Consider the following 24,288-nt stretch of genomic DNA (forward strand, 5'->3'; position numbering starts at 1 on the left):
GCTTGGTTGGATGTGCAGGGCATCATCAACTCCCGAGTGATGCAGTGGTCTAAGGCACTGCATCTCAGTGCTAGAGGCACCGTGGTTCGATTCCAGGCCGTGATTGGTAGTCCCATAGGGCAGTTAGCCCACAGTTGGCCCTGCGTCTTCCGCGTTTGACCGGTGTTGGCCGTCATTGTTAATAAGACTTTGTTCTTAACTGACTTGCCAAGTTAAATAAAATATTAATTTAAAAAATCAGTTTGCAGCAATCCTCCCGTTGTGCCAATAATTTGGCAACCTCCCCCAATTCTCTATGGTTTCCATAGCAGCCGTGATCCAGCAGAAGATCAAGTGACGTCATGTTTCTAGGGCAATTAGACCAATACGCGTGTCACGTGTCTGCTATAAATTTGGAAGGCTGTTCTCTCAGCTTGCACAGTCACTGCAGCATCTCTTCAAGGTATGTATGATCGACAAAAGGACTTATTCTACAACAGTCATTGTAATAATTATTGCTTAATATGTGTCTTTTTGAATACGGTTGTAATAGTGTAGCTACTTCTGAGCCTCTCCTTTCGCTTTAACATTACAAAGCCAGGAAATGATGGAGGCGGGGAAAGGATGCGCCTATGGCCTTGTAATAATTCACGTTTCTGTACAACTTAATTTCTGAAAATATGACGTGTAGTTTGCCAACTAATGCAAAGCACATACTAATCTTATTTATTAAGACACGAGTTGAGCGTTTATTGAGACCATCAAGATTATTCATTATTCATCCATTAGAAGGTAAAATGTGCAGAGGTTACGTGACACTGTAGCTCGAACGATGATGCGTTTTTCGGAAGACTGTTGAGAACGAATATTGTGGGTTTATACAACATTTAGATTGTCTTCATGCAATAAATAACCAGTTAATCTGTTTCCCCACATCTCTGAACCTAAATAGTTGTATCAAATGGTCGGTGTAAATCAAGAGTTCTGGCATAGATGTCTGTACAGGAAATCCCAGAAATGTTACTCTGGCTAACTGGCTACGTGCCTCACCACGTACTCCTGATGAATTCTTTTGATTGCGTCAGAGCATTCTAGAATGTTACGGTGGCAATGATGTAAAATCTAAACCAAGAAATGTAGCCAAATTTAAGCCGAGCCCACTTTTATTTTTATGAAGTGGATGTTGAATTGTAATTGATACATTCATGTTGACAGTTTTTTTTTATTTTTTTAAATTTTGGGTATGAGAGTAATAATGATTGAAGATGACTTGCATGATTCCAATGACGCTCTCTGAAGGGGGAAGCCATGGTGTGCCGTGTCGCATCAATGTGCCTACCGATTAGGTTACTTTGTCCGAATTGTAGCTAATTGTATTAGTTGCTAAAATATACATATTTTTAAACTTTAATCAACCGTTTGCAAAGCCAGGAACAACCTGTTTCGACTCGGGTCACTACGGAGGATGGAGAGGCAGCCATCGCCAGATGGGCCTTTTTCATCACTGCGATGAAGGTCGTATCATACTGTAAGGTCATTTTACAGACCTGGCCTATTTGAGTGAATGATTCCCTTATGAATTAATTGTTTCCTGCATAAACCACTTATTATCATATTCTGGATATAAAATGATTCCTCATCCTAAAGAACAGATGGCATGTTAGAATAGTTGAAATAATTATATATTTCAAAATGTATTCAATGACCAATATGTAATGCATATCATCATCCAAATTAGTAAACTGCTAATTTATCCAGCTTATATGCATGTGCACTGTCAAGTATCCTTCTGGAAGACTGCTAAGGGTGTTGATTGCAAAGGCCTAATGTAAACAATATGTACTGGTTTGGGTGTGATTATTGATAGGGCCTAGTCCTGTTTTAGGCCTGAACATGCCTGCAGCTAAGGGACTCTGACTCAAAGACTGTTTGAGATCATTAAAAACGTGATGTATCATGGGAAAATTGAGACTGAGCTACAAATGAAATGGAATAGTTGTTTTTGTTGCAAGTTAATCAGCCAGTCTCTACTTTCTTTTGAAGTCGTCTGCAATGTCGACCGCAACCAGTGTCTTCCTGTGTAAAAATAGGTGGTTCCCTCAACTCTACTCCCTCTCTCTGACCTGCTCAATGCACTTTCCTTTTTTTGGTATGCACTTACAATCACCTTGAGGTTACCATGGAGATATTTCCCCCCACCATTATTTACAGTGTGTGTGTGAATCCTATCCGTGTGTTCTTTACACCTGTATTGTTAGTGTGTGGCTGTGAAAGGGAACACATTGTTCTTTACCTGCCTTATGTAGGCCTATTTTTGTGCAGCATAGTGGTGAACTTGATAAGCACTGCTGATGCAACATGCAGCCCATCACTAGCTGTATAACTGCCTGGGTTGATCGTTAACCACACCTCCTGGCTCTACTAAGCTTGAATTTGATTCTTGCTAACGGTGTCCTCTCTTGATCCTGGGGTTAGAGCTAGCTATCACCTCCCCAAAGATGACATTAGTAAATTATCACATGGATGTCGTATTTCCCCCCCCCCCCCCCTCAGCTGCAGATTTCAGGCAGTCAGGAGGTAACCTCTCCTTCATCGATCCACTGCAGTTTGCTACAACAGTTCATTTATTCATGGCTGTTCTGTTCTGCAGCGGCCACCGTCATGCCTTTCCCATCTGTGTGTACTTTCCTGTTGTGTTCTGGTTGGTCGGCATCTCCTGCTGACCTATTAGGTTTCACAGCTCTAACAGAAGACGAATGGACTTAAACATATTGCCACCTTGAAGATTTAGTCTGACATGACACAACAGGGCTACAACTTGATGTTCTCTTATCACCACAGGACAGGTGACTGGCTTATTATGCATTTAGCAAGTTTCTGGTTTTGTCCAGACAAAGCTGACTACATTAGTCTTACTAGGCCTTGATGGTGTGATACTTAGTTGCGTGAGTTGACTGGCTGTCTGCAGTGAGGGCAGTCGTGTGACAGTAAATAGGCAAGGTGCTGAGGCTTGTAGAATCATGCCGCTCTGACAGCTGCCCAACCATATTAGACTGTACTGGTTCTGTCTGAGAATGTTATCAGAGGTTCATTTGCTGTATTTGAGATTAGCTCACATACAATAGTTTAGTTACAGGCTATAAAATCAGACTTTTCAAACGCTTCAGAATGATCTTGAAAACATGCTTTTGACAAATGTTTTAGGTAATCATGTTTATTTCATAAATACAGAAGAGGTTTGATATATTGATTTACTGAAAATAATATTCTAGATGTGGGGGTGCTGAGTTAATGCAGTTTATTTTCTAAATGCATGTGGCAGTCCGTGAGCAGGTTGACTGGTGAATACTGAGCAGTCTTCAGTCTCTAGTATCAGGGCCTGCCCCTCATGGCTCAGGTCTCAACAGTGGAAAACTACTGGGCTACAATCACTACAAGACATGCCTGGGAATGTAAAAAATGCCAGTGAGGGTGGGTGTGAGGCAGCACGTTTTCATTCTCTCTCTCTGCTGAGTTTAAGACAGATTGTGGAGGCCAAGAGGTTAATGTGTGTCCTCTCTCTATGCAAATGATGCCGCTGGTCATGGAAATTATAGTTATATTAGTTATTATAGTTACAATTATATTTATTGTTATTGCATTCTAAATCTATTATTACCTACAATTACTCAGCCTGCCTCTTGCATCATATTTGCCTGTCATTCTTCCTGTGTGCAGCACAGTAAATGGACGTGGTGGTATGACACAGCACTTCCTCAAAATGGCTCCCTGGCTCACCTCTGCTAACAGGAATGGTTTCCATCTGCCTCATCCCTCAACACAGCCACACGCTGGTTTTTGCTTTGTTTCTTGATTGTCAGCATTTGAATGAATATTGTAGTAAAAGGCCAACTCGTTCATAAACACTTCCCTATTGAGACGCACCCACTTTATTTTTGTCCCATTGTCTGGGCCATTTTCTGCCGGAGTGTGTATCTGTATGCTCCTGGGGTGAATGACCCACTTACTGCAGGCACCCTGTTTCTCCCCAGTAATGGGTTGGTGCTGTGGCCCAGTGCCTGTCTGGTTGAGTGGAGGGGTGGACGGCTCCACCCCAACAGAGTAGCCCCATAGCACTTGACTGATTGGCAATTGTCTGTCTAGACAGACAATTACCAATGGTGGATGTTTAAAACAAAGTAGTCATTATTGAGTTTTATTACCCCAGGCATTTTTAATACCTTGCTATGACATATTATTGGTATGATGGTCAATATACCTAGGGATGTGGCGGTCAGGTCATGGAATTTTGGATGGTGGTTATTGGTCAGCCAAATGACTGCTGTCCCCGGAATAGCTGTAAGACCCACATTTTCTCCTGACTCCAGGTGCTGCTGCAGGGAGGGGGATTAGTTTGCTACAGCATCTTGTTTCAGAAAGGAGCAACAAAGTTTCATCAGGTTGTAGAGTCCATGTTACAGCCGACACGGCATCAACCGCATGAATGCCCAGCTCTCCTGTTTTCAGTCAGCTGTTCTTTCCACACACCAAATAATATGTGTGTGTGTGTGTGTATATATGTATATGTATATGCAAGTTAATAACATTTGAATGTATTTTTTTTTTTTTGCATTGGATATATTTATCATATGGAGACAAGCACAAACCTTTTACCTTATCATAAATATACATCATTGCAAATTATTAAATCCTCCCAATAGAAATAAAAATGTTACGAATTGAGCTTTAAATGAGTTGACTCTTCACATGGGATGATTTCACTGTACAACAGAATACCGACTGGTCCATCACATCCAAAAATGTTTTCCAACATCTAAAATGATAACCAAAGTTTTAGTTTCTAGACTGTCTTCCCCTCAGGCTTCCATGCCTTCTCCCTGGACCTCAATGTCCACCTCTTGAACATCACTCTGAGACCTCATCTTCACTGTCACTTTCCAACCTTGTTGAGGATGGCTCGTTGTCAGGCTCTAAAAGCCTAAAATCTCCCCGGATGGCCACCAATTTTTCAACCTTTGTAGTAGTCAGCCTGTTGCGTGCTTTGATGCGTGCGTTCCCTAACAAGGACCAGTTGCGCTCTGAGGTGGCTGATATGGAGGCAACAGGGAAAGAAAGAGCCACAAAGTCCTTCCATGTGGATGATGAGATGTTGGCACGACTGCCATATTGCATCTCCATCCCAAGCCCTTGCTTAGAAGTGTACTTCACAAGACTGCCAAGAACCTTTCCACATCCAGGCCAAGGTGGCGAGACACGGTAGCGATGACACCATAGGCCTTGTTGATCTTTGCACCAGACAGCATCATTGGGGTCCAACATGTAAGCTGCGGCATGTATGGGCTTCAGGCTGAAGTCTTCACGCTTTTTGATGTATTTCAAAACTGCAGTTTCCTCTGCTTGGAGCAACAGTGAAGTGGGTAGGGTAGTACGTATTTCTTCTCTTACATCTGCAAGCAGAGTCTGAACATCAGACAGGATGGCATTGAGGGAGACAATCTGTGCAATGGCTACTGCTATAGGTTTCAGGCTGCTTATACCACTCTCTTCCAAAAATACATAATCCAGGAGGATCTTCTTGATGGGACTGTCCATATCGGCAGACTGTGATATGGTCATTTCTTGAAGAGACTCCTTCCCCTCCAGGAGACTTTCAAACATGATGACAACACCACCCCTACAGGTGTTGCTGGGCAGCTTCAATGTGGTGCTCTTATTCTTCTCACTTCTTGGTGACGTAGATTGCTGCTATATGACCCTTCACATACCTAACCATTTCCTTGGCGCTCTTGTAGAGTGTATCCATTGTTTTCAGTGCCATGATGTCATTGAGGAGCAGATTCAATGCATGAGCAGCACAGCCAATGGGTGTGATGGTAGGACTCCACTTTAGACCAAGCAGCCTTCATGTTTGCTGCATTGTCTGTCACCAGTGCAAAGACCTTCTGTGGTTCAAGGTCCTTAACTGCCTGCCTTCATCTCATCTGCAATGGAGAGACTGTCTGTGCTCTTGTTGAATACTGGTTGAGGGTAGAGGTCGACCGATTAATCGGAATGGCTGCTTTATTAGGGCTGATTTCAAATGTTCATAAACGGAAATCTGTTTTTTCACCTAGTCAGCTCGGGGACCCCATCTTGCAACCTTACAGTTAGCTTGTCCAACATTCTAACCACCTGCCTCTCATTGCACTCCATGAGGAGCCTGCCTGTTATGCGACTGCAGTAGAAGCTAAGGTAAGTTGCTAGTGAGCATTAGACTTCTTATTTAAACATAATCACTAGTTATAACTACACATGGTTGCTATTACTAGTTTATCTAGCGTGTCCTGTGTTGCATATAATCGCTGCGGTGCGTATCGTTGCTCCAATGTGTACCTAACCATACACACCAATGCCTTTCTTAAAATCAATACACAGAAGTATATATTTTTAACCCTGCATATTTAGCTAAAAGAAATCCAGGTTAGCAGGCAATATTAGCCAGGTGAAATTGTCACTTCTCTTGCGTTCATTGCATGCAGAGTCAGGGTATATGCAACAGTTTGGGCAGCCTGGCTCATTGTGAACTAATTTGCCAGAATTTTATGTAATTACACAACATTGCAGGTTGTGCAATGTAACATGAATATTTAGACTTAGGGATGCCACCTGTTAGATAAAATACAGAACGGTTCCGTATTTCTCAAATAATAAATGTTTTGTTTTTGAAATGAGAGTTTCTGGATTCGACCATATTAATGACAAAGGCTCGTATTTCTGTGTTAAGTATGATTTGATAGCGCAGTCTGAGCAGCAGTAGGCAGCAGCAGGCTCAAGCATTCATTTAAACAGCACCTTCATGTGTTTTGCCAGCAGCTCCTCGCAAGCACAGAGCTGTTTATGATTTTAGGCCTATCGGCCTAATGGCTGGTATAACCGATGTGAAATGGCTGGCTAGTTAGCGCTAATAGCGTTTCAAACGTCACTCGCTCTGAGACTTGTAGTTATTCCCCTTGTTCTGCAAGGGCTGTGGCTTGTTGGAGTGATGGGTAACGCTGCTTCGAGTGACTTGTCGCTGTGTTCTTGGTTCGAGCCCAGGTAGGGGCAATGAGAGGGAAGGAAGCTATACTGTTACACTGGCAATACTATAGTGCCTATAAGAACATCCAATTGTCAAAGGTATATGAAATACCTTTGACAATTTTTATTTTACTTTATTTTACTAGGCAAGTCAGTTAAGAACAAATTCTTATTTTCAATGACTGCCTAGGAACAGTGGGTTAACTGCCTGTTCAGGGGCAGAACGACAGATTTGTACCTTGTCAGCTCGGGGATTCGAACTTGCAACCTTTCGGTTACTAGTCCAAAGCTCTAACCACTAGGCTACCCTGCCACCCCACTAAACTAAAACCTCTTACCTTGGAATATTGACGTCTCATGTTAAAAGGAACCACCAGCTTTCATGTTCTGAGCAAGGAACTCAAATGTAAAAAAGCTAACATGGCACATACTGCACTTTGACTTCTCCAACACTTTATTGCATTATTTAAACCAAATTGAACATGTTTCATTATTTGAGGCTAAATTGATTTTTATTGATGTATTAAGTTAAAATAAGTGTGTGTTCAGTATTGTCATTAATAATCATGTATGTCCTAAAATATATTCACCCCACCCAGTATTGTAATCAACAGTGTTAAACAAATATATATTTTGGATTCTTCAAAGTAGCCACCCTTTTGCCTTGACATCTTTGCACACTAGAAAATTGTAAAAGTAAAGAAACCCTGGAATGAGTAGGTGTCCAGACTTTTGACTGGTACTCATGTGTTTTTATTTTCATGACAGTCTTCATCTGTTACAATGTTATATAGTAATTGTGCCAGCTCTAAATATACCATGGCTCAGGCTTTTGCTTGAATGACACAATCAAACTACTCTTTTCAGTGTTTGGAACCTGATCATGGGCAGTTGGTATGCAGACATGTGGTTAATTTAAACCTGATGTTGAGTCAGTTTTCAGTAGAACAGGCAGATAATTGATTGCAGAGGTGGATCCTATAGGCCTGTACAAACAGTGCCGTTTGTCTGTGCTGGGCTTTAATGAGTCACCGCCATGTCAGCAGCCTGCGCCTGTTGAATTCCTCCACTTCAGCTCGAGAGCCATTTGACATCTTGAGGCATCCAGAACACAAGTCCAGTGTTGATTGGTCCCCTCGACAAAGGATTCTATTTGTCCGTCCACTTGCATACTCTTGAGACCAAAAGAGGGGTGGTAGTACTTCAGACAATAATACGCACGGACATAACACAACCCGCCAACATTTTCTTTTGACGAGGCAGGCGTGAGGCTTTTTTTTTTTTTTTCTCAAGAAGCAACATGGAGGTGATAGAACTAGTGCAATGGAGTTGCTTTGTGGATTGAACCAGGCTGAAAGGGAAGGTGTGAACACAATATTAACATGGAGCCTTCTGACTGCCTCCCTGCCTGTTTGCCTGTATCACTAATGGCTTGGTCACCTTGTGATGCTTGTGTGGCAAGGAGAATAGACTGTCTAGCCATCTTCTAACTTGATATCTTTTTAATGTCCTTATCCAAAGGTTCAATGTTACTGAATATATCAATGTAAATTTCAAGCTCCAGACTAGTACTTTTAATTCCCCACTGGTGCAGTGAATGGAGTTGAGGCCCGTTTTGTAGTCTGACTGCATCAGGTGAGGATTCGCTGTGAGCTTGGCCCAGTTGGTTCATTATAGGCCAGTCAATCCAGGCAGCATACGCAGTGCATTCTGGGGCTCTTTAAAAAGACAACGGGTTGGAGTAACAGGCAGATTAGGATAAGCCAGCTGGGTTAGTTGCGGTGGGAGCCACACACAGGAATACAAGCACAGATTATCAAGTTGTCTAACGTTACACCAACCAGATGCAAGGGCAATCCTGTGTCCTTTCAAAGACAGTGCTAAGTTCTACCTTGCTGCAGCACAGCAGTTTTACATAGGCCTGCAAGCTGTGGAGAGGAGTTGTGAGAGATCTCTGATTTATTGCTCATTGGAGGATACCACAGATCTTAAGCCCATTCAGTAAGGTACTTTACCTGACCTTATGATACTAGTCCAATTAAATATGTAGGTTTGCATAGCCCTCACGTTATAACCTACACCCAGACAGTTTGAACCAGGTGCTAGACATTAGACAACCAGATAATCCATTGGAAGAACCTAGGCCTATTTATAGCTATTTTGTGTTGATTGACCAAGTGTTGCTTCGATTGGTCTGAGGTGTTTTCGCCCCAAGGGCTTTGTTCCCACTGGTCTAGCCTAATGCCCAGAGTTCAGTACTAGTTCTGTTCCGTGTATGGATTGTCTGTGCACCCATTTCGGTGACCTTCCGCTCAGTGGAAAAGATAATTGAGGATAACTGGGACTTCCTTCATATAGGGATCCAGCTTTTGTCAAATGAACATCAGATTTGACTTTTCGTAGCTGATTAGGATAACCTAATTATCCTAACCTGCTGCGCAAGTTAAAGTTAAGAAAAGGATTAGGGTTAGCTAAAATGTTCGTTTGATGTTAATTTGACAAAAGCTGGATACCTTCTAGCCATGACTCTAATATAGGCGATCTGTCCAGGGTTTTTATATCCGTGTCTGGTTTCGAGGTGATCCCCTTAACTTGTTAAGTTTACAAAGAGGCACTCAGGCTTTTTCAAGGCCTAATTTTAGGCGTAACATCTGCTCATACTGTCAGTTGCTGATGTTAATAACCTTAGAAATTCTGAGTTTTAATTAGGTAAGGTTACAGCTAGGTTATGGCCTAATGATTTATCCTAACTTGAGAGAACTACATTTACCTTTCCTTTGAACTGGTCATGGATTTCTTTTTTTATAGACCTATTTTACTTCTGTTCGCTTGGACCTCCATGTGCAGCCAAAATCACTGTCATCATGGCAGACTAGGACAAATCAATAGAGAACTCTTTCAGTTGAACTGGATTAATAGTGGGTCTGTCATTTGCTTTATTGGTTTAAATGTCACCTACAGTGGCAAGAAAGTATGAACCCTTTGGAATTACCTGGATTTCTGCATAAATTTGTCATATCTGATCTTCTAAGTCACTACAATAGACAATGTGCTTAAACAGGGTAGCCTAGTGGCTAGAACATTGGACTAGTAACTGGAAGGTTGTCAGCTCGGGGATTTGAACTTGCAAGGTACAAATATGTCGTTCTGCCCCTGAACAGGCAGTTAACCCACTGTTCCTAGGCTGTCATTGAAGATAATTTGTTCTTAACTGACTTGCCTGGTTAAATAAAGGTAAAATAAAAACAATTATACATTTTCACATCTTTATTGAACACGTGTTAACATTCACAGTGCAGGGTGGAAAGTGTGAACCCTTGGATTTAATAACTGGTTGGCAGCAATAACCTCAACCAAACATTTTCTGTAGTTGCAGATCAGGAGGAATGCTAACATCTCATCAACAGATGTTAGCTTGTTCCAGATATTTCTGTAAGTCTTTAGCTGACACTCCAGGATTCTTCTTAAGCTCGTTGAGCCTTCTGCACTGTGCTCTTGCAGTCATCTTTTCAGGACGACCACTCCTAGGGAGAGTAGCAACAGTGCTGAACTTTCTCCATATAGACAATTGTTCTTAAAGGGACTGAAACATCAAGGCTTTTAGAGATACTTTTGTAACCCTTTCCAGCTTTATACAAGTCTTAGGTCTCTTGATCTCTTTTGTTCGAGGCATGGTTCACATCAGGCCATGCTGCTTGTGAATAGTAAACTCAAATGTTGAGGGTTTTTTATAGGGCAGGGCAGCGTTAACCAACCTCTCCAATCTTGTCTCATTGCTTGGACTCCAGGTTAGTTGACTCCACTTAGCTTTTGGAGAAGTCATTAGCCTAGGGGTTCACACTTTTTCCAACCTACTCTGTGAATGTTTAATTTATGTAGTCAATATAGACAAGAGATTCTGTCCACGTAGATGAAAATCCAACCAATTTATACAGAAATCCAGGTAATTCCAAAGGGTTCACATACATTTTCTTGCCACTGTATAGAGCAATACAGATTATGGTAAATATGATGCATTGATAGATCTATAGCCCAGGGCTAGGACTTGTTTATAACAAGTGTTTCATCATTGATATAAGAGTTTGCCACATCAATTTCCAACAAATGTTTTCATCGACGCAAAATGAAGAAGCAGGAATTTCCTGATTGTTGCATCACTTTGTTAGCAAACGGTAGTAACTTAGTTATGCGGTCCATCCTCCAACACATACCAGACATTGTTATTGGTCAACTGTATTTTGCAAGTATTGCCTTAAATGTGTTCAAACCTCTCCCGACCTCAAATTACCTTCAGCACTGCTAACCCATGCTTTTTTTTCTTTTTGCTAGGCTATATAATTTGGTTGAATATTTCTTTGACTTGCTCAAACAGTATGTGAAGACAAGTTAAACTATAGCCTAATTTTTATAATCTCAGCTGTAATAATTTGCTTTCTAGTTACAGGAAGTGTCTGCAACTAACCCAGCTGGCTTATCCTAATCTGCCTGTTCCTCCAACCCATGGTCTTTTTAAAGAGCCATAGAATGCACTGCGTATGCTGTCTGGATTGACTGGCCTATAATGAACCAACTGGGCCAAGCTCACAGTGAATCCTCCTCACCTAACGCAGTCACACCGGCTACAAAATGAATGCCATCTGGGCCTCAACTCCATTCACTGCACCAGTGGGGAATTAAAAGTACTAGTCTGGTGCTTGAAATTCAGAGAACAGCCAGCCACTGTCAAATGCCACACATACAGCAGCTTGCTCATAAGTAAAGTGCCTATCCGAAGGGTCATTTATACATTTCCATGCAAATTGAGCTGAGAACAGAAAGCATGTCTGTCCAATCCTCTGATATGGGACCATTGGAGAAGTCAAAGTAGACCAATAGGAGACTAGGCTATTAAACCAGAAGGTTGTTTTTATTGTTCCTTACACACCGCAGCCTCTAGAAAGTAATGAGACTGGCCTGGCACCAGTCCTACCGGCTGCTAATACAGTGAGAGCTAACATTGCAGAGGAGAGCTACTGATTGATATCCCCTGTGGATTGAGACAGGCTAGAAGGGAGGAGCCCAGAATCCAGTGTTTGTTCCATACTGGGCTGGTTTCCCCTGGAGTCTACAGAAAGGAAGTCCTCTGAATAGGAAGTCTGGGCCTGTTGCTTCTGTCTGGCATGTTAAACAGGCCTGGAGACAATGAAGCCTCACATAGCCAAGTTAGGGACACATCTAACCTACACCTCCCATCCCTAGGCCACCTAGTCCTGCACTACATAGCAGAACAAGTGTTTGACTTAGCTAACTGCTATTACTTAACTGGACAAATTAAACTGTGGTACTACCATCTCTGTTATAGAAAAAAAGGTGATTTCCGATTCTAGGCTCTGCTCTGTGGGAATAGACTGCCTGGGAAGAGTCAGTGTTAGGCCTACCCTCTTTGTGAAAGCTGTACATTTTGCAAGACTGCTCTTTCTACAGGGAGATACTTTTGTTGCAATACATTTTCTGTCTTGTTTCAGGTTCACCACTACAACCCAATCAACAGCAACTATGTCAGACCTCTGTGTTGGAATCAACGGGTAAGCATTACGTTCACCTCTAATACACATTGTTGCATATTTATCAAAAACGGTGTTAAACACTGCCATTAAAAATAATGGAAAATGACCCATGTGTACCAACAGACATCCAGCCCCTGTTAAGAGTAATGTAATAATAACAGGCTATGAGGCAATACTTCACTCACCCTTCCACATGATGTGTAAATCCTAACTCAAACATGTTAGTTTAGCATCTGGAATTTCACAGCAGTCCTAATACAGAGGCTGGACAAGGGTGATTTTAGAATGTTTTTTGGTGCAGGCCCCAAAATGTAGAAATCCTGTGTCTGTACTGAATCCACCCTTTCCCACCCTCTGTCCAGATTTGGGAATTTTTCCGTCCTAATTGGACCGCCTGGTCCTCCCCTCTGTCCAGGGCCTGCCTGCCTCAGGGCCTGCCTGCAGAAGGGAATCAAAGTCGTTGCCATCAACGATCCCTTCATCGACCTGCAGTACATGGTGAGCTGAGTCTCAGTCCCTCAACCAACAGCCTTCATATAACATGGCATCCTGCCATATTAATCAGAGGCCAGATCAAGCTACCCGTGTGCTTATGTGGTAGTATTTATTGTAATAACACACCAATTACCCCATGTGTAATGAACTGATAACCTTGATGTTCTCTGACAATGTCAGTTTTGTTTTTCTCCAACATTCTTTCTCCACAGGTTTACATGTTCAAGTATGACTCCACCCACGGCCGTTACAAGGGTGAGGTGAGCATGGAGGACGGGAAGCTGATTGTGGACGACCACTCCATCTCCGTATTCCAGTGGTGAGTGACGACATCATCACGTGTGCTCGTGCGTGCAGCGTTTCTGTACATCTGAGTGAAGTTCCATTCTATGGGGCTAGGTTGATTTGGGATTCAACGTGTGTGCCCCTTTCTCCCTGGCTCAGAGTATTACCTCAGTGGTCTGTAATCCCTCTGGCCAGTATCTCCTCAGTGTTGCTTTAGGCCTTTGAGGGCTGTTGCCACCTGTCTGCAAGGCCCAGCTCAGTGACAACACTGAGGCTTAAAGGAAATATTCACCAATTTTTGAATGTTAATCCCAAAAGTTCCAAATGAATAGACATTTCAAATGTCATATGGCTATATACAGTGTTGTAATGATGTGTAAATTGTTAAAAGTAGAAAAGGGAAAATGAATAAACATAAATATGGGTTGTATTTTCAATGGTGTTCTTCAATGGTTGCTGCAGTGATGGTACACTGGTATATCACCCAATAGATATGGGAGTTTATCAAAATTGGATTTGTTTTTGAATTCTATGTGGATCTGTGCAATCTGAGGGAAATATGTCTCTATGGTCATACATTTGGCAGAAGGTTAGGAAGTGCAGCTCAGTTTCCACCTCATTTTGTGTGCAGTCTCATCTCTTGAGATCCAGGTCTTTCTCAATAGCAAGGCTATGCTCAGTCTGTACAGTCGTGGCCAAAATTTGAAAATGAATGTGTCATTCTCAACGTCTGCTACCTCAATTTGCATGTACTCCAGAATGTTATGAAGAGTGCTCAGATTAATTGCAAAGTCCTCTTTGCCATGCAAATGAACTGAACCCCAAAAACATTACCACTGCATTTCAGCCCTGCCACAAACGGACCAGCTGACATGTCAGTGACTCTCGTTAACACGGGTGTGAGTGTTAAAGGCTAGAACTCTGTCATGCTGATTGAGTTTGAATAACAGACTGGAAGCGTCAAAAGGAGGGTTGTGCTTGGAATCATTGTTCTTCCTCTGTCAAACATGGTTACCTGCAAGGAAACATATGCTGTCATTGCTTTGCACAAAAAGGGATTCACAGGCAAGGATATTGCTGCCAGTAAGATTGCACCTAAGTCAACCATTTATTGGAAAGTCCAGCAAGCGCCAGGACCGTCTCCTAAAGTTGCTTCAGCTGCAGGATCGGGGCACCACCAGTACAGAGCTTGCTCGGGAATGGCAGGTGTATCTGCATGCATAGTGAGGTGAAGACTTTTGGAGGATGGCCTGGTGCAAAGACACCACTTCTCTCCAGGAAAAATATCAGGGACAGACTGATATTCGGCAAAGTTACAGGGATTGGACTGCTGAGGACTGGGTAAAGTCATTTTCTCTGAAGCCCCAAAATATCAGAAAGGGGAATCTGGAAAAAAGCTTGTCCGGAGAAGACAAGGGGAGCGCTACCATCAGTCCTGTGACATGCCAACAGTAAAGCTTCCTGAGACCATTCATGTGGGGTGTTGCTTATCAGCCAAGGGAGTGTGCTCACTCCCAATTTTGCCTAAACACGGCCATGAATAAAGAATGGTACCAAAACATCCTCCGAGAGCAACTTCTCCCAACCATCCAGGAACAGTTTTGTGACGAACAATGCCTTTTCCAGCATGATGGAGCACCTTGCCATAAGGCAAAAGTGATAACTAAGTGGCTCGGGAACAAAACATCGATATTTTGGATCCATGGCCAGAACTCCCCAGACCTTAATCCCACTTGTGGTCAATCCTCAAGAAGCAGGTGGACAAACAAACCCACAAATTCTGACAAACTCCAAGCATTGACTATGCAAGAATGGGCTGCCATCAGTCAGGATGTGGCCCAGAAGTTAATTGACAGCATGTCAGGGCGGATTGCAGAGGTCTCGGAAAAAAGCGTCAACACTGCAAATATTGACTCTTTGCATCAACTTCATGTAATTGTCAAAAGCCTTTGACACATATGAAATGCTTGTATTTCTACTTCAGTATTCCATAGTAACATCTGACAAATATCTAAAGACACTGAAGCAGCAAACTTTGTGGAAATTTGTTTGTCATTCAACTTTTGGCCACGACTGTACAGTCAAAGCTTTCCTTAATATCTCTCTCCCCATTAGTATGAAGCCCCATGAGATCCCATGGGGTAAAGCCGGTGCCGACTACGTCGTTGAGTCCACCGGAGTCTTCCTCAGCATTGACAAGGCCTCTGTAAGTAGCAGTACACAGACTCTGACACTTGTGTCCTTGTCAAGCACTGACTATAGCGCTTACCAATGCCTTGCGTCAGGCAAATAAGTAACCCTGATGTACTTTGCCAAAATAAACCTATGAAACACTAAAGACTTGATCAACAGTTCTCAGGTGTATTAGGACCAGTCAAATCCAGACACAAACATTAAATATGATGTATTAGATGTGCATTCAAGATTTGAGACTTTCTCAATGCGTTTTCTTTTCTGTTTCTACAGTCCCACATCCAGGGTGGTGCCAAGCGGGTGGTTGTGTCTGCCCCCTCACCCGACGCCCCCATGTTCGTCATGGGAGTCAACGAGGACAAGTACGACCCCTCCAGCATGACCATCGTCAGGTGAGTCCCTTTATTCCTGACCAATACATGCATGATCAAAGGGCAAACTCTTCACAAGAATAGTCAACCTTTTAATTAGAGTAGCACAATTGATTCATCTGAATTGGTGACCTATTGTCTCTGGTCATCCACAGTAATGCATCTTGCACGACTAACTGCCTGGCCCCCCTGGCTAAGGTCATCCACGACAACTTCGGCATCGAGGAGGCCCTCATGGTCAGTTCTTCCATTAGACTGTCCATGCATCTTCATGAGCAGGGAGCATCTGAATGTCTTGTTTCCGTGGTCCATGTTGATGCTCTGGAACCCATGCTCATCTTTCCATTTTCTCTCTGGTCCTCTCAGACCACAGTCCACGCCTACACCGCCACCCAAAAGACGGTGGACGGCCCCTCTGCCAAGGCATGGCGCGATGGCCGTGGTGCCCACCAGAACATCATCCCTGCCTCCACCGGAGCTGCCAAGGCTGTGGGCAAGGTCATCCCTGAGCTCAACGGGTCAGTAGATTGTGTGTCACAGGAGGCTGGTTGGCATGACATCAAACATGTGATTTCCATGTGGTTGATACCATTCCATTGACTCCATTCCAGCCATTTATGAGCCGTCCTCCCCTCAGCAACCTCCTGTGATGGGTGTTTGCATACATTTATGTGATTGTGCCTACTACTTATCAAAGATGCTGAATGCAGATGTGTGCGTGATGAAAAAGACTGATTATATAAGTGCTGATGTAAGTCTTCTCTCTCTGTCAGCAAGCTGACTGGCATGGCCTTCCGTGTGCCCGTGGCTGACGTGTCAGTGGTGGACCTAACCTGCCGCCTGTCCCGGCCTGGCAGCTACGCTGAGATCAAGGCGGCTGTCAAGAAGGCCGCCGAAGGACCCATGAAGGGATACCTGGGATACACTGAGGACTCTGTAAGTTAACCTCTGTAGGGTAGGTGGGACGCTAGGTCCCACCTGGCCAACATCCAGTGAGATTGCAGAGCGCCAAATACAGAAATGGTCATCATAAAAATTCAGAAAAACTAGCATATTTTACATGGGTTTAAAGATTAACTTCTTGTGAATCCAACCACGGTGTCAGATAAAAAAAATAAAAAATGCTTTACAGCGAGCGCATACTTTACGATTATTTGAGAACATAGCCCAGCAGACAAATCATTAAACAGTAGCCAGCCAAGTAGAAGAGTTACAGTCAAATAGAGAGAAAATGAATCCCTTACCTTTGATCTCCATATGGTTGCACTCAGACATTAATTTACTCAATAAATGTTCCTTTTGTTTGATAAAGTCTTTATATCCAAAAACCTGTTTTTGTTTGTTTTCAGTAATCCACAGGCTCAAACGCAGTCAAAACAGGCAGACAAATCCAAATTGTATCCGTAAAGTTCATAGAAACATGTCAAACGATGTTTATATTCAATCCTCAAACTGTTTTTAGCCTAAATGATCTAATATTTCAACCGGACAATAACATCATCAACAAGAAAGGCACTCTCGGGATTGCGCATGAAAAAGCTCTGACACGTCAGGATCCACTCATTCAGACTGGTCTTACTCCCTCATTTATCAGAATAAAAGCCTGAAACAATGTCAAAAGACTGACATCTAGTGGAAGGCATAGGAACTGCAATTTGAGTTAAGTCAATGGGAACTAATGGCAGTGAATGGAAATCCATTCAGGAAGTAAGTTTTGTAGTTTCTTAGGTTTTCGCCTTCCAAATCTACCAGTTATATGCATATCATATCTTCTGGGCCTGAGTAGCAGGCAGTTTTAATTTGGGCATGCTTTTAATTCCAAATGCTGCCCCCTACCCTAGAGAAGTTAATTACAAAATGTGTATGTCAACATGAAAGATGAGCAGAGGTGGCAATGGAGCTCAGTTTTACTGGCAATTGTGTTATTAGTAAGTTGTAGTTTAAAAGCAGGGCTCCTCGACGACATAGATCTCTGTATACTGCAGCTGTTCTGTTGGTGGGTTTCTCACTGTTTATTTCCTGTCCCACCAGGTTGTGTCTTCTGACTTCATTGGAGACACCCACTCCTCCATCTTTGATGCTGGCGCCGGCATCTCCCTCAACGACAATTTTGTCAAACTAATTTCCTGGTAAGTAACTCTCAGAGAATTAGAGTAAATATTCAATCATTCTTAATTCTATAGTTCCTTCCCTGCTAATGCTGGACCCCTTTTTGGTTTTTCTCAACTAAACTATGACTCATCTGTCTGTTTCCCCAGGTATGACAATGAGTTTGGATACAGCCACCGTGTCGCTGACCTGTTGCTGTACATGCATTCTAAGGAGTAACTTTCCTGCTCCAGAAAGCTGGAATGGGACCCCCACCCCTTTTACATGCACTCACACCCTCCAGTGTCACCCCTAGTACCCCCAGCCCTCCACCACTCTCTACAACACAACTTAGTCTCTGTAGTAGGCTGTGTGTACGAGTATTTGTTTTTTCCTTTATGAAAAAGTCCCACTGAGACGGTTTTGACTTGACAGTATGTGTTTGTCTTCCCAGAACATTGCCGTGATGTTTCCATACTGGCTGTTACCATGTAATATTGGTGTTAAAATAATTCTAGTTTAAGAGTCAAGTGAGAGACAAGCTACTGTAACTAAAAAAGTAATAAATCTGGAAAATCTTAACAAATGTCTCTGTCTTGCCTTGTTCATGTTTCCTGTTTGCCCAGTGTTATAAGAACATGTTCTCTCACAATGACATAAGTCATCATCTGCATTCAGGATAATCAACAGGATGCAGAACATGAAGATGATGCATTATAAAGTGACAATCATATGGTAATGTTTGTTACATTAATGACAGGATTTGACTTTATGCACATTTGCATTATTTGAACATACAAATGTTAATCCCTAAACTACAGTTTTAATAGCTGATGCTTTAGCCAGTTTTAATACTATGCTGGAAAAAAGTCTGCATACACTTGTTGGTACCTAGGACCAGGAGTCAAACATGATTGGCAAATTCAATATCAATCTGGTTATGCATGTTGCACTGGATGACTTCTCAGCCAGGTTATGACATAATTGAACAGGTGTAAGGCCATGGGACTGAGTTTCTCAATCAAGTATCAACTCTCCAAGAACATGCAAATGCATTCTGAAAGTTCTGTTAGTCCACTATTGCAAGTGATTTAATCCTGCCCTAATGGAAATCGCAGGAGACATCTAGTGGCAAATATTGTAGCACAAGAAGGTAAACCAAATGACTGGTATATTTTCTGCATTCAACACTTCGCATGAAATGCCACAACATCCATTATTTTGGAATGTCATTATAGCATGGTTGTACATGTCTATTAGACTGTAGCCTAGACTACTGCACATTGTAGATGTCTGAATGACCATAATGAGCTTTAAAGGTTCAATATAACCATTTATAGCTCAATCAAATACTTTCTGGGTAACAATTAAGTACCTTACTGTGATTATTTTTGACCATTTTAATTTAAACATTTTCTTAGCAAGAGCAGACCAACTACATCCCACCAAAAGCGGTTGACATTTCAGGCTGTCTTTTCAAACAGCTCATACACTAAAAGGGGCATTATCACAATTTTAGTTTTCAGAGTACTATTCCAAGCACAGTTTGGAAATATTTTTAACAAATCACGTTAACTCGACGTTTGACTACATATAGTGTAGCCCTGCCGCCGCAAGATAACGCTATTCCTAACGTCGTTTGTCAGTGGATAATAGCGCCAACTAGCGGCTGTCCAGGCTAGCTATAGTGCTGCCAAGAACCTTAAACCTTTAAATTGTCATAAGTTATATTTTTCATGTCAACGACAATGCATGAACATTAGAAATCACCGAGTTTGTAAACCTTTTCATACGAAACAATCTTGGCAGAAACTGCCGAAGTCCTGCCTTGAAATTATTACGGTTAACCATGACTCCGTTCTGTCGTTCCGTCCATTTGCTTTACAAGACCCTATTTGAGTTCCTGTCCTAATGCACAAGCAAACGAGCGGAACGATAGGTTGGGGACATCAAGGAATAGCGGAATCATTTAATGGTAGGGTTTTGGTAGTTTCCGGGTCGTTACTAGTTACCACAGACACAAAGTTATAAACCCCGCCCATTTCTACAATTTATATTCTTAATCTGATTTGGAACCTTAGCAAATCCACACTGCTAACCTTATGCATAACCCTAACCTTAAATTAAGACCAAAAGGCACATTTTTGTTTTCATAAATTTTCTACGATATAGCCAATTTCAACTTTGTGGCTGTGGTAACTACTGGAAAACTAGTTTCCGTCCTTCTACCAACGAGTTCGCAAACTAGCATTAGCATTTTAATAATCTCTCAGTCAACCTGAGTAAGTACAGGTATTTCTAAATTATTCGTGCCGATCTTCATTTAGACGTGTGTTATGTATACGCATTTAACTTATCTAACATATTTAAATTTATAATGGCGGAATAAATAGGTTAGACCTTGCACAGAAGCAACCTTTTGAGCGTGCAGGAAGAGAGGATGCTAGCAAGTAACATTAACGTTACTGTTAGATTATCTGCTTCAATGTTTCTAAAGTAACTAACGTTAGCGAGCTAATATTGTGTCGATAATTGTTGCTAGCTAACAGCATCATATCTTCATTCATTCACAGACTCGTTGGAGGATTCGCCAGTGTTGGACTCCCTGGCAATATGACGCTATTTCATTTCGGGAATTGCTTTGCCTTGGCTTATTTTCCCTACTTTATAACCTACAAATGCAGTGGATTGTAAGTATCAGCACCTCTCATACTATATGAAATGCATTGGATTTTAATTTGTTAGTGTACCCCATACATTTAGCTACTGAACATATCTTTTTTAATGATCTGCTCACTAGCTAGTAACCCTTACTGGGCTCCTGAGTGGCACAGCGGTCTAATGCACTGTATCTCAGTGCAAGAGGCATCACTACAGTCCCTGGTTCGAATCCAGTGTAGGCCGTCATTGTAAATAATATCACTACAGTCCCTGGTTCGAATTCAGTGTAGGCCGTCATTGTAAATAATAATTTGATTTTAACATTTGCCAATTAAAAAAAAATATTGTAGATGGTGAAATGTAATCTATAAGGAAATGTCAGCAGATAGAAAGGAAGTCAGCCAATCCTCCTGCCACTCTAGGCAACCATGTGCCTGTACTAGAATGTTTTAAACAATGTCTCTCTCTTGATCCCTATTGTAGATCAGAATATAATGCTTTCTGGAGATGTGTTCAAGCAGGAGCTACCTACCTATTTGTGCAGCTATGCAAGGTGAACATTGACTGTCCGAACTGTCTGTTTTCTGAAAAGCAATAAAAGTACCATCATTCTGTCAAAGGAACTGATGATCACATTGGGATGCAGACTAAAAACTGCTTGATTACTAATGTAGCCTACTAGTTATTAGTTATTACTAGTTAATATGTATCCTACTAGGGCAGCAGGTAGCCTAGCGGTTAGTAACCGAAAGGTCACTGGTTTGAATACTCGAGCCGACAAGGTGAAAAATCTGTGCTCTTGAGTAAGGCAATTATCCCTAATTTGCTACAAGGGTGCAGTACAACTATGGCTGACCATGTAAAACAGCATGTTTCACTGCACCTATCCGGTATATGTGACAATAAAAAAAAATGTGTTACTGCATTAACAATGTCTCTGCTCCAGATGCTATTTCTGGCCACATTTTTCCCTACGTGGGAGGGAGGAGCTGGCGTGTATGACTTTGTTGGTGAGTTTATGAAGGCCACGGTGGACCTAGCAGACCTTCTGGGCCTGCATCTGGTCATGTCCAGGAACGCAGGGAAGGGAGAGTACAAGATCATGGTGGCCGCGATGGGATGGGCCACAGCAGAGCTCGTTATGTCAAGGTACATTCTCTTTCTCTATCTTTCTCTGTTCCCCTACTGTTTCTCTTTAAATCTCTTTGGGTGCATTCCAGATTCACATTCATTTCAGTGTAGATTATAGTCATTCACTACCCAAGCTCACTAGTGTAGTTGTCAGTATGTTTAATTGCAATGGTGTCTCTTGTATTTAATCCTCTTGCCCTGTCATCCAGGTGTATACCTCTATGGGTGGGTGCCAGAGGCATTGAGTTTGACTGGAAGTACATACAGATGAGCTTCGACTCCAACATCAGCCTGGTAAGTCCCCTTGCACTGACACTTATACTGCTGAATCAAATAGACATTTATTTTGACTTCCAGTAAATACTTGGATAATGAATACTCATCACCATTACATTTCCTGTGGCAGGCTTGGAAGAAGTCTAGTTTTTAAGGAAATTCGGTGTCGTGTTCTATTTCAGGTGCACTATATCGCCATGGCAGCAGTGGTGTGGATGTTCACGCGGTACGACCTCCCGAAGAGCTTCCGTCTGCCTGTGACTGTACTGCTAGGGCTGTGTGTATACAAGGCCTTCCTCATGGAGTGAGTATCACGTACTTCAACGTACCCAGGGAAGGGAACCGTGGAACTGCATACTGTAGAAATGGTCATCCTCACAGAGCTGGTTTTCAGCTCATAGTGCTCATTTGTTCTGGGGAGGGAACTGAAGTTTTTCTCTACACCACTAGAGGTCATTATAAACACTGCTAGCTACAGTTGTGTAATGGTCTGGATAACCAACCCCTATTTTTCAAAAGAAACAATACAGTATTGAAATGGTACTGAAAACAATGACACCTCCAAGTTCATGTCATAATCCATCGTAATTATGATGTTAGCAACAATCAGTTTCATGGTAGCCAACAACTGACATATTGGTATAAAACAAAGCTACACAACCATAATAATAATTGTTCATAGACATCTACTCATTTTCTCCTCTAACTTCTCTCAGGTTATTTGTCCATGTGTTCCTGCTGGGAAGCTGGACAGCCCTCCTGGTGAAGGCGGTGCTCACTGGATCCATCTCCCTCTGTTCTCTCTTCCTCTTCGTCACACTGGTGCACAGTAACTGAGACTGGCTGGAAGCCCAAACAAAGAGGGTCTTTAACACACACACACACACACACACACACACACACACACACACACACACACACACACACACACACAGGGCCTTTCAACCAGACTGCGCCTGTATAGATTCATTTTGTATCGCTCAGAAAGATGGCAGGAATATGAGCATTCATGATTTCAGACTTGTTTTGTTATGATACTTATTTTTTTTAAATGTATGATTTATTATTGTGCTGGAATTAGTACGGTAGATTGAGTATTTATAACAAGTGGATGAAAGTGGATGACTCTTAAGCTTTGTAGTACAATTACTATACTACTTTAACATGTAAGCAGATGGTACAATACTGTTGTTACACTGTGTGTGCTCAGCTGCATTGCTGCAGGTATGAAAGAGATTAACTTAATCTCATTCGACATGATGAAATACAAATGCTGGCACACTTCTTGTCACATGACTGAAGCAGCATAATGGCGTATTTATGTTGTAAGATTACATGACATGGTAACAGTGGGTTATGGTACTCTATGGAAATTTAGTGAGGTGTGTGTGAATGGCCAATAAATGACTTCATATGCTACTTTTGATTTGTGCACAGTGTGCTTATTACACAAGATATACTATACAAAATCTAATTAAGACATCTACAAAAGGGAGGAGATGGAGGTCAAATTTGTACTAAACTTTGAGGTGTAGTTCAGGCTCCTCGTATGAGAGCTTTATGTATGTTGTAAGGAGCAGAAAATCACATTTTCACACCTGACGTGCACGCATACTGTTACTACAAACCACATTATGTACTGTGTGACCCAATTTGGCTGGTTTCCATGGTGACTTGGTGTCTGTACAGTAGTGGGCTTGTCCTTGAATGATGAATACTCTTGTGTCCAGATTCCCACACATATTGCCTTTCCAATCTGAAGGATCGGTGCTCCACATCTACCACTGGAATGTCACTTCTAATTCACTGGAGATTTTTATTTTACTAGGCAAGTCAGTTAAGAACAAATTCTTATTTTCAATGGAACAGTGGGTTAACTGCCTGTTCAGGGGCAGAACAACAGATTTGTACCTTGTCAGCTTGGGGATTTGAACTTGCAACCTTTCGGTTACTAGTCCAACGCTCTAACCACTAGGCTACCCTGCCGCCCCAATAGATTGTTCCCCTTGTAGTTAGCCTTACAATGACCAGTCTAGTCTGTGGAAACCTGTTGACCAGTCTAGTCTGTATAGAACCCTGTTGACCAGAATAGTCTGTGTAGAAACCTATTGACCAATCTGTATTGAAACCTGTTGTCAATGGAAAGGTAGACCTATTTGTAATGGTTGCAACATTAGGTGAGACGTCTCATTGTTTGCATACCCTAT

The 24,288-nt window shown here is 42.1% G+C and overlaps 2 protein-coding genes across 4 annotated transcripts; both read left to right on the forward strand.

The window, feature by feature from the left end:
* The first annotated feature begins 13,001 nt into the window (after nucleotides 1–13,001).
* On the forward strand, nucleotides 13,002–18,599 carry LOC135522037 (glyceraldehyde-3-phosphate dehydrogenase-like). The gene is made up of 9 exons (XM_064947932.1): nucleotides 13,002–13,079; nucleotides 13,289–13,395; nucleotides 15,477–15,567; nucleotides 15,828–15,946; nucleotides 16,081–16,162; nucleotides 16,292–16,443; nucleotides 16,699–16,861; nucleotides 17,957–18,054; nucleotides 18,184–18,599. The coding sequence occupies exons 1-9, from the start codon at nucleotides 13,077–13,079 to the stop codon at nucleotides 18,251–18,253; spliced, it is 885 nt and encodes a 294-aa protein (XP_064804004.1). The 5' UTR covers nucleotides 13,002–13,076; the 3' UTR covers nucleotides 18,254–18,599.
* A 65-nt stretch (nucleotides 18,600–18,664) lies between these two features.
* LOC135522036 (BOS complex subunit TMEM147) lies at nucleotides 18,665–23,500 on the forward strand. 3 transcript variants are annotated; one of them, XM_064947931.1, is made up of 7 exons: nucleotides 18,665–18,748; nucleotides 20,587–20,703; nucleotides 21,158–21,227; nucleotides 21,621–21,823; nucleotides 22,015–22,099; nucleotides 22,264–22,385; nucleotides 22,798–23,500. In XM_064947931.1, the coding sequence occupies exons 2-7, from the start codon at nucleotides 20,627–20,629 to the stop codon at nucleotides 22,916–22,918; spliced, it is 678 nt and encodes a 225-aa protein (XP_064804003.1). In that variant the 5' UTR covers nucleotides 18,665–18,748; nucleotides 20,587–20,626; the 3' UTR covers nucleotides 22,919–23,500. The 3 variants fall into 3 exon arrangements, with proteins under 3 accessions (XP_064804003.1, XP_064804002.1, XP_064804001.1); XM_064947930.1 differs by lacking the exon at nucleotides 18,665–18,748 and adding an exon at nucleotides 20,040–20,305; XM_064947929.1 differs by lacking the exon at nucleotides 18,665–18,748 and adding an exon at nucleotides 20,044–20,295.
* The last annotated feature ends 788 nt before the right edge of the window (nucleotides 23,501–24,288 follow it).

The sequence above is a fragment of the Oncorhynchus masou genome, chromosome 30 (genome assembly GCF_036934945.1).
Source record: "Oncorhynchus masou masou isolate Uvic2021 chromosome 30, UVic_Omas_1.1, whole genome shotgun sequence".
NCBI classification, from domain to species: domain Eukaryota; kingdom Metazoa; phylum Chordata; class Actinopteri; order Salmoniformes; family Salmonidae; genus Oncorhynchus; species Oncorhynchus masou.